At 45.2% G+C, this 9,290-nt stretch overlaps 1 protein-coding gene across 1 annotated transcript; it reads right to left on the bottom strand.

Moving 5' to 3' along the window:
• Positions 1-2,498: 2,498 nt before the first annotated feature.
• Rnase11 (ribonuclease A family member 11) lies at positions 2,499-4,485 on the bottom strand. The gene is made up of 2 exons (NM_001012476.2): positions 4,436-4,485; positions 2,499-3,923 (listed from the first exon to the last, which is right to left on the bottom strand). The coding sequence occupies exon 2, from the start codon at positions 3,899-3,901 to the stop codon at positions 3,329-3,331; it is 573 nt and encodes a 190-aa protein (NP_001012494.1). The 5' UTR covers positions 3,902-3,923; positions 4,436-4,485; the 3' UTR covers positions 2,499-3,328.
• Positions 4,486-9,290: the final 4,805 nt, after the last annotated feature.

The following is a 9,290-nucleotide window of genomic DNA, read 5'->3' on the forward strand; positions in this document are numbered from 1 at the left end:
CAGCAGTGAAGAGAATTCATGCTTAGGCAGAATACTATTAACTGACTAGGCATAACGAGCTACAGTCCACAAGTGGATATTAAATGTAGCTAAATGAAAGAAATCAGTCTAAAGAGTCTACAACTGCATAATCGCATCTTCAATCATGAACCAATCAAAGATATTCCCACAGAAGAGACTGCAATTGACAGGCTGTGGACGGGCTGGACCGAGTGACTCGATGAAATGCACATCTGCTTACTGTGTGCTGTTGCAGTGTGGACGCAAAACGTCTGTGCATCAGAACTCAGCAAAATGAGCCTGAGCACCCATGAAGCTTACAAGGAATCCTTAGAGTTAAGGCCACAACATGATGCAGAGGAACGCCTACAACGACTTGATAGCTATGTGGATGACCTCATAGGCAAGGGTGTAGGTAGAGTCATAAGAAGTCACTAGGATTGACTGAAAGGAGCCCTAGAAGCTAAAACTGAAACTACAGAAGGTTTTAAATAAGTATAGATCCCACTCTGATTTTAAATATCCATGAGTGCCCAATGATACAAACAAATTCTTTAATAAGTAAATGACCGGTTATGATTCCTTCAAGTAAATAAAATATAGTTTTGCCCATCCTGGGGTGCTTCCTTCTAAATGTACATACCGAAACAGTCACAGAAATTAAGAGCCAACTTAATAGTGGAGGGAAACGACACTGCGTCAGTCAGAAAATTGCGCACAGGTTTTCTTTAACTATTCCCATATTAATCTTGCCCAATTCTTCTCTATTATTATTATTTTACCACTGTTTTTATTTTTGTTTTCTTGCCCAGATTATACAGTCACTCAAACCCACAATATTTCTTTCCTTCTTTGAACCTAATATGTCTATACTATAAGATTAATGTGCAAACATTACTCCTCTTCACATATTCACTGTAAAATCTTTATTTTTCATGATCCTTCTATTTGTTTCTATGACTACTGTAACAGATTTCCACAATGTGTTGCCTTAAAACAACATACAACATACACTGGGCCAGGTGGTGGTGGTGGCACATTCCTTTAATGCCAGCACTTGGGAGGCAGAGGGAGGCAAATCTCTGACTTTGAAGCCAACCATGTCTACAGAGTGAGCTCCAGGATAGCCAGGGCTACACAGAGAAACTTTGTCTTAAAAACAAACAAACAAAAAAACACATTGATTTTTTTTCCACAGTTCTGGAGGACCAGAGTCTAGGATCAATGTTACTGGGGCAAGTCAGATGGTTCGGAGGGGAGAAAAAGAGAGTGGTTCTCTGAGCAGAAGGCATTGTAACGGCAGTAGAAGCATGATCACCTCATAGGGTGTGCACTATCAACAATGGACAGAGAAAGAGAACCTGAGGGCCTGATCTGCATGTTGTGCAGACATCACCCAGAGTGGACAGCTGCAGCATTACAACCCCTTCCAGGGACAGCCCTGCAAGACACCAGCAAAGAAAAGTCTTCACAGTGGATCGTACTTCAGGCAGCACACATGGTCACACGTTCTGTCTGGAAGGAGAAATGTCTAGATGTGGAACTGTTCACTGACTCACCTGGGCGATGGCCTCTGTGCATGCCTGTGGAAATGATCTTGATTACATTGATCAATGAGGGAAAAGCCATCTTAACTGCTGGCACCACTGGGTAAAGAATCCTGAGTAGTCAAGGAGGGAAAAGCAAGTTGAGCTCTAAAAGGTGTACAATTATCGCTCTCTGTTTCCTGCTCCTGGGGGCTGCTCCAAGCTTTAGACACCTCCACTCATCTAACTTGGGTTAAAATAAAACCTTTCCCCCTCAGCGGCTTTGGTCAGGGCATTTCGTTAACACATCGAGAAAAGGAACTAACACACTTTCAAAGCCAGCATTAGCTCACTTCCGTTACTCTCATTGCCTTCTCTGGTAGCCAAATCTATGCCTCTTGCATTTAGGACCGAAACGACACAAAAAATAGTTATTTCTGGGGCTGACTTGCCCCTTCGCTATAAATGAATGGTGAAAAAGAGAAGTTACTCGTATATGAGCTAAATATGAACCAAGAAGGGACCGTTTTGAACGGTGTGCTGATGGAAAACCAACTCTTCTGTTTGGAGAGTGAGTGTAGTGTAGTACCAGACCTGCCACATGAAAGTGACCCTAGAATGGACTCACCAACACATCCAACCTGTATCTTCAGTTATCCTTCAGGACCCAGGCATTTCCCTACGTCACTTTCCTCTCCCTGCCAAGTGCTAATTGAGCTCTGATTGCTTATCAGCTTAACCAAAGTAGCAGTGAACTCAAGCACCGGTTATGCAGCCACTATGCTGACAAGACAGAGAATCCATCTCGAAAGACCCCAAACGTCAAATGTGGTTATGATGATCTATATTGGTTAACTGCCAGCATCTCGTATTTTCAATAGAACGAGAATTCTGTATCAGTATAAAAATATCAGGAATATCAACACGCCACGAACCACGTGCTGCAAGAGAAGGCATTTAGCAACATAGCACTCATTTGCACGCGTTTATTTCAAATAAGGATGTTTAAAAAGGGAGTTAGTTGTTCTGCGGTGAGGGAAAGACATCAGAGGGCAAACGGGGCGCATACATTTGCACAACAATGAGTAACATCGCAGTAAAAGTCTGTGCTTCACGCACTGTTGACTCTGAGGGCTTACGACTGGTACAGAGAGCATCGAGATTGAAGATAACCCTGCTTGAAAAGTGTTGTAAACTTGACACCTCCAACACTACTTTCCGTATTTCCCATGGTTTGCCCCCTCCTCGGGAACAGCTCTAGAGTAGCAAGACGTTGCCTGGCTGTGACAAGAGCTCCATTTCCTCTCTGCAGCAGTCCTGAGATAGGAACAGTGGCGGGTGAATGCAGGTTGTACAATGCTGGAACTGTGGATGCTGAGACATCTCCGGGAGGACAGGCAACCCCCAGCTGGGTGGGAGGCAGGCAGTCTCAGGTGCACACACATGCTCACCCTCCTTGGAAGAGCAGGACTGAATGCATACCTCACCCTCATTCACTCTCCTTACCTTTGTCCGCTTGGACAACCTCAGCTTTGGGGCAGCTTTATAGCTAAACTAGGAAGGAATTCAGTTTGAGGGAGCGAGAGCGAGAGCCAGAGCCAGAGCGAGAATATGAGTGTGTGTTCTAGGATCAGTTACAAATCTTAATGAGCTTGTATTGTATTGGGCTATTTCGTTTCACTCCTCGGGTTAGTACAAAGTGTTCACCGGGTACCAGAGCAAAGATGTATGAAGCAGAAGGGTAGAAGTAACAATGACCATGAACCTGTCCTTCTTTAGTCCCAAAGCCTGTGATTTCCAACTTAGCAGCCAGTAACTAACCAGCTCATCAGAGAATGGCTTGTCAGCACCGTCAAGATTCTCTTTAATGAGGTTATCCTGTGCTCATGGTACCTGGGGCACTGGTGGCCTGCAAGGACCTTGCACATGGTACACTCCAGTCCTAAGCTATCACAGTATCTTAGGTTAGGTGTTCGTTCGCACTTCCCGCTGGTGGCCTTGGGAATTCCGTGGCTCACATCCATGGAGCTATGTATAAAGTTATTGCCCAACTGGCAAGACTCATTCACCTCCACATCTGTTCTCCACACACTCGGGCTATTTACACAGTCCCTGCCATTCCTCACAGTATTTCTCTTGGGGATGACAAAAGACAGCCTTCTGGATGTTCGGGGTGGGGCAGACATCACGTGCCTGGATATGCCGAGGCTGATGTTTTCATCTGACAGGGTTGAGTTTGTTGATTCCTCAGGAGTCTGTTTTGCAGCAGATCGAGTCTCTTCCTGGGAAAATTGTTCCCTGGCCCCCTTCGTTTTGCTTTCGGAAGGCTCTACAAGAAGCAGTCCAAGGACAAGCAGCAGCAGAAAGGCTGCCATCTCATAAGCACCGTGGTCTTGTCTGTAGTAAAGATAAAAGGAAGGAGAATACACTCGAGATGCTTTCCTTCTTGCAATGGTAGCTATTCTTAGTAGCGACCTCTAAACATAAGACCCCTACAGGAGCAATTGAAATGTGAGATAACAAGATCACAGTCAATTGAGGAACCTCGGCAGCAATGTTAAAATCTCCACTTACAATCACTTGATTCTATCTCATTTAACCTCAGTTTACCAATCTGGAGGAAAAAAAAAACAAAACAACAAACAAACAAACAAAAAACATAAAAACCCACGATCCAAGTCTAATGTGCCGGGACCGAGTGTCTTTCTATTTTCTGCTCTTGGCTGAAGAGGTTTACGGTCTCCACGTCGGTCAAAGTCATCTCACGCAAAACAGCTCACCAGTGCTGTCTCTGCCCACACAGGACCTGGCACCTGGTGCCATGAGAACAAAGCACAGACAGTGACCTTTCTCTACCTCTCCTCAACTTCCCCACCCATCCATTCGCAGTCGCAAACCTCTCTCTTTACCGGTTCCTTTGGCCAAGTTGGTGCTGCGGAGAAAGATTCCAGCTTCTTTCGGGGCTGGAAGTGAGACGGTATCTCATACTCAGAGTTTCTGCTATTGGGTCTAACCGAGGAAGGAGGGGCAAGAAAGTGGTAGAGAGACTTGTGTGGGCTTAAGGAGGAATCAAGAGGCCAAGACACTCAAGGGGAACTGGACAGAGTGTGTGTGTGGTAGTCTAAACCTGGGACCAGGAAGCACCCCGCTTCTTCTTCCTTCTGTGACGTCTTCATCACCATTTCCTTAATCCCAAAGTGTTTTATTGTTTTGCTCTCTGAGAGCACATCTTTCTTTATGTTGCGCTGTGTCTGGTCTTTTCACTGTTCGGTTAGGTGACCGGTATGGCCCACACTGGTGTAAGGCTGACAACTCCCTGATCCTGAAACATCCTTTCTGACTACTGCCAGAAGACACAGCTCCAGGCACCGACCTGCACGAACATCACGTCCGATCTGTCAACAGCATAGCATGGTTAACCAGCGTGAAGAACCTTGAGTGCTGCCAGTGCTGGTCATTCTATAGTGCGAGTCCCAGAAAAGATGGTTATTTGTGTTGATAAGTCTCTCTTCACACTCTAGAATGATTTTTCTCCTCTTTTCCTCTCCCCTTTAAGTTTCTCCTATCCATGTGTGTTCTGCATTACCTCCTTTGTAATCCCATCCTGTGCCCCCACCCCATCCTGTAATGCATCACCTGAAAGACACTTCCTTGGACTTCTTGACACTTCTCTCCTTGCCCCTGGGAACAGAGGAAGCCTGCCCCTGAAGACCACAATCCAAACCCTTTCTTGTTCTCATCCCAGCCAGGACTCAGAGATCTTGCTAGACAAAGCTGCCCTGATCAATCAGGGTAACCCTTTCTTGTCTAAACACACCAGAAGCCTCCATCCGCCCTTTGTTTCCCTGATTTTATTTTCTCTTCATGGCTGTGTGCCTATATATGTCATGTGTGCATGGTGCCCAAGAGCCCAGAAAAGAATGTCAGATCCCCTGGTGCTAGAGTTACATGAGTCCCAAACTCAAGTCCTCTGAAAGAGCAACAAGTGCCCTTCACCTCAGAGCCATCTCTCAGACCCACATCTCCCCAACTTTGGTGTTTTCTGCCTCTTGAAAGCCCCCAAAGCCAAATCCAGATTGCACTTTTTTCTTTGATCCATCTCACTTAAGTCTACTAAATTTCTCATTTCTGTGAATCTCTTATAACTTGCGTTATTAAAATGTTATTTTTATTGTTTTTAAGTGTGTGTGTGTGTGTGTGTGTGTGTGTGTGTGTGTGTGTAATTGTGAATGCAGGAACCCTGAGAGGCAGAAGAGAACATCAGATTCCCTAGACCTAGAGTTAGAGGATTGTAAGCTGTCTGGCATGGGTGTTGGGAACTGATCTCGTCCTCTGGAAGAGCCTCAGTACATGACCTTAAGTCCTGAGCCACACTCCAGCCCCTCCCTTGTCTTTAAAGACAGGATCTCACTATTTAAAACAGACTGGCCTAGGACTTGCCAAATTGCCCAAGCTGGTCTGAAACAACATTGAGCCTCCTGCCTCAGCGTCCTGAACACTAAATGACAGGTGTGTACTATAATACCCGACAATTGGTGGATAATTGGGAACTCTGTCTACTTGTGTTCCTTGAAACTTGTGTGCCCTAGGCATTGACTTGGGAGATGTTGAACAGAGGAAGAATCTGTAAACAACTTAGTTATTTTTCTGGAACCTCTGCATCCTTTGCCATTGACCCCTCTTGGAGAAATGACATTAGGGAACTAGGAAGGAAATGCAGAAGAACATTGCTGAACTCCCCGTTCTTGAGAAACAGAATTATAGCTACTATGTTTGACTGCAAATTATTAGATGTTCATTACACACACACACACACACACACACACACACACACACACACACACACACACCAAAGTACAGATGTCTAAATATCTGAATTGGGCTTTGATCTCTGTTGAATGAAAATGCCATGAAACGGATTCCTAGATCGATGTCATTTATCTGCAAGAGTTGTTTTTTAAGGAGGACAGAGAAGTTAGAGGGAGGAAGGGACAGAAAGGGAATAAGGCAAAGGGAAAAGCAGTGACTCCTAGGAGTGGGGCAAGAAAGCAGCAGCAAGGGCTGCTTTGCCTGCTCCTGACCGAGGCTGCTGTCCCATAACACTCTTCCCACCACACCTGCCCTGCTCCCTTTCTGTTCAGATGCCGAGCACTCTGCTCACTTTCAAGCGCTCAAAACTTCCCAGGGCAACAAGGACGGTGGGATTCCAACAGAGACGTTGGAAAAAAACAAACAAACAAACAAACAAACAAACAAACATTCATCTGGAGAAGCTGTGCTGTGTGGACAAAGCCGTGAGACAGGTTCTGACTTACAAGCCTTGAATTGTGGTTCACTTGGGACACTTGCTCTCCTCTCTGGAAACCTACTTGGTCGGTCATAATTTAACGTCTTGAAAAAAAACAGAATGAGCAGCCCACAGAGGTGCCCCTCCTCTTTCGATATGAGCTTGAGTTAAGACCAAATGACTGGTGCAACAACTGAAGTCTATCAACTGAGAAGAAAGATCAGGACGAACACACTCTTTAACTGTTCGCCCTGCTCTGGCCCACTCACTTTCTGAGTCCTGCTTCCCACGTACAAGACTGAGACTACATCACTCAGAATTAATGACCCCATAGACTGGCCCCCACTTGTCCATAATCTGCATTTCTCATTATTTTTCCAACGTATACCTTTTCTTAAGCAAAGCTGCTTTCTGCACTACTTAAGAGATAAAACTATAGGATAACAGATTTGGGGGAAAGAAACCCACAAAGATTATCATAGTTTTATAGATGGAAAAACTAATTACTAGAAGCATGCTAACAGAAAACTATCAAGACTTGATGAAATCTCCAGGATTAGGAGGCTCTCTCTGTCGTCCTCTCCCCTCCAGCTGTAGGTTATCACATTCGTAGCTGAACGTGGGGTACCTACACATCGAATTTAACAGCGAGACCCAAAAGCCGAGGGAGTTTGCAGTTCGGTTCAAAGACTCTCTGTTTCATTCTGAATTTCGAAGAGGAAAAACATTAGCTCAGAGAGACTCAGTCCTTCCTTCGGACTTTTGTATCTGCCTCTCCCCACCGTCTTTATGTGAGCAGTCTCTGACGTTCCTTCCAATCTCCTTTTCCTTTGAGCCCAGGAGGAGCTGGTGAACAGGAGCAGAGGCAGTGTAAGCTGTATAACGATCTTTAGAAAAGTCTTTAAGACCCCAGAAGTGCCCCCCTCCCAATACAGACTCCTGCCATTCCTCTTGGCTGCCACCCTACTGCCATGGACAGCTCAAACTCGGATGAAAGTTGTAGAGAAACTGAGCTCACTAGAAAAGTCTTCCCTGATGGCTGGCTCTCGAAGTGACACATAGTGCTGGGGGTTGGGAGTTGGGGGTAAAGGTGTGGATGAGCTCAAGCAGATGTGAAATATAGCACCAATCTGCCATGCAAGATGGACCAACTGCTACAATGGTGGCCTGACTGCTATGGGTATGTTAGGGGTAAACCATTGCTTCCTGGTTGGATTTGGGGCTTGCCTGATAGTTTAAACCGTGACTGAAAAGGTCCTAGAGCCCGGAGGGGAACCTAATATGGCTTCTTAGCAAAATTGACACAGCATTAAACCACGCTCTAAATATCTGTGTTTATACCCACAGACAAAGGTTATCTCAGCCTTAAATAAAGGCTTTGTTCAGTTCTTGTGGTGAAGATCAGTAAATGAAAATGCCTATGGCTGCCCAAGAGGCTGAGAATAAAGAATGGCTGTCCATTCGTAGGCAAGAGGTTTACATATGCTCACACAACACTGTGGAGGAAGCGAATGAGAGCCATCAATCAGGTAGGGAGAGGGACTGCAAAAATGGCATCTCCTACATATGACTTGTCTGTGACAATCACAAACTTACAGCAGCTGGGCATCCTGGTGCTGAGTCTATAGAAGTCAGGCCCTCCCAACAGTCAGCTACGGAGGGAACAAGGACTCATGGGCCCTACCACTTATCGCTAACCTCGGCAGCCCACAGGTTCAGGCTCTGATGGTTAGTTCTAAAATCAGGGTGACACGGATGGCCCTGATTAAACTTTGTGGGACACAGAAAAATAGGCTCTGAGTTGAGAAAGAAAAGAACACATGAAGCAATGTGTGGAAATGTAGGGGGTAAGAGATGTAGAAGCAGAGAGAGCTTGGTGTGTTTGATGGAAACAATGTATACGTGTATGAGTTTCTCAATAAATTGTAAAAAATATATATATATTAAAGGAGAAAACCCATAAGAGGTAACCCCAATCGCTTTTCCTTTAAAATAACTGAACGGAGGGCTGGAGAGATGGCTCAGAGGTTAAGAGGCCTGTGGCCTTGCAGAGAGCAAGGTTCAGGTCCCAGAACTTACAGCTTCTCACAAACACCCGTCACTCCAGTTTCAGGGAACTAGACGCCCCTTCTCAACCTCCATGGGCACTACATAAATGTCACACATACACAAAAATAAAACAAATAAATCAATTCAAGGGGAAATGGAGACAGAGTTGCACTCCCAGCCCCCCCCCCCAAATCTATTAATTGATAGCTGAAGAAAGAGGAAAATTCATTTTTCTTTAATGGAGTGACACGGGGTATAGCAGTCATACCTCAGGGCAGACCCCGTGCTCAGGAGTAGTTGGCCAACACAAATGGGATGCCATGGCTTGGTTTGGTTTGGTTTTTAAGAGAATGAAAGAACAGGAAGTCGATAATTTTAAATGTATTTTTAATTAAAACAGAATTGTGTCACTTTTCTCCTTCTTCCCT

Source organism: Rattus norvegicus, chromosome 15 (genome assembly GCF_036323735.1).
Source record: "Rattus norvegicus strain BN/NHsdMcwi chromosome 15, GRCr8, whole genome shotgun sequence".
Classification (NCBI taxonomy): domain Eukaryota; kingdom Metazoa; phylum Chordata; class Mammalia; order Rodentia; family Muridae; genus Rattus; species Rattus norvegicus.

Bases quoted from the DNA above. Each gene is read 5' to 3' on its own strand.
- Rnase11 (NM_001012476.2), bottom strand. From the start codon at position 3,901: ATGGCAGCCTTTCTGCTGCTGCTTGTCCTTGGACTGCTTCTTGTAGAG.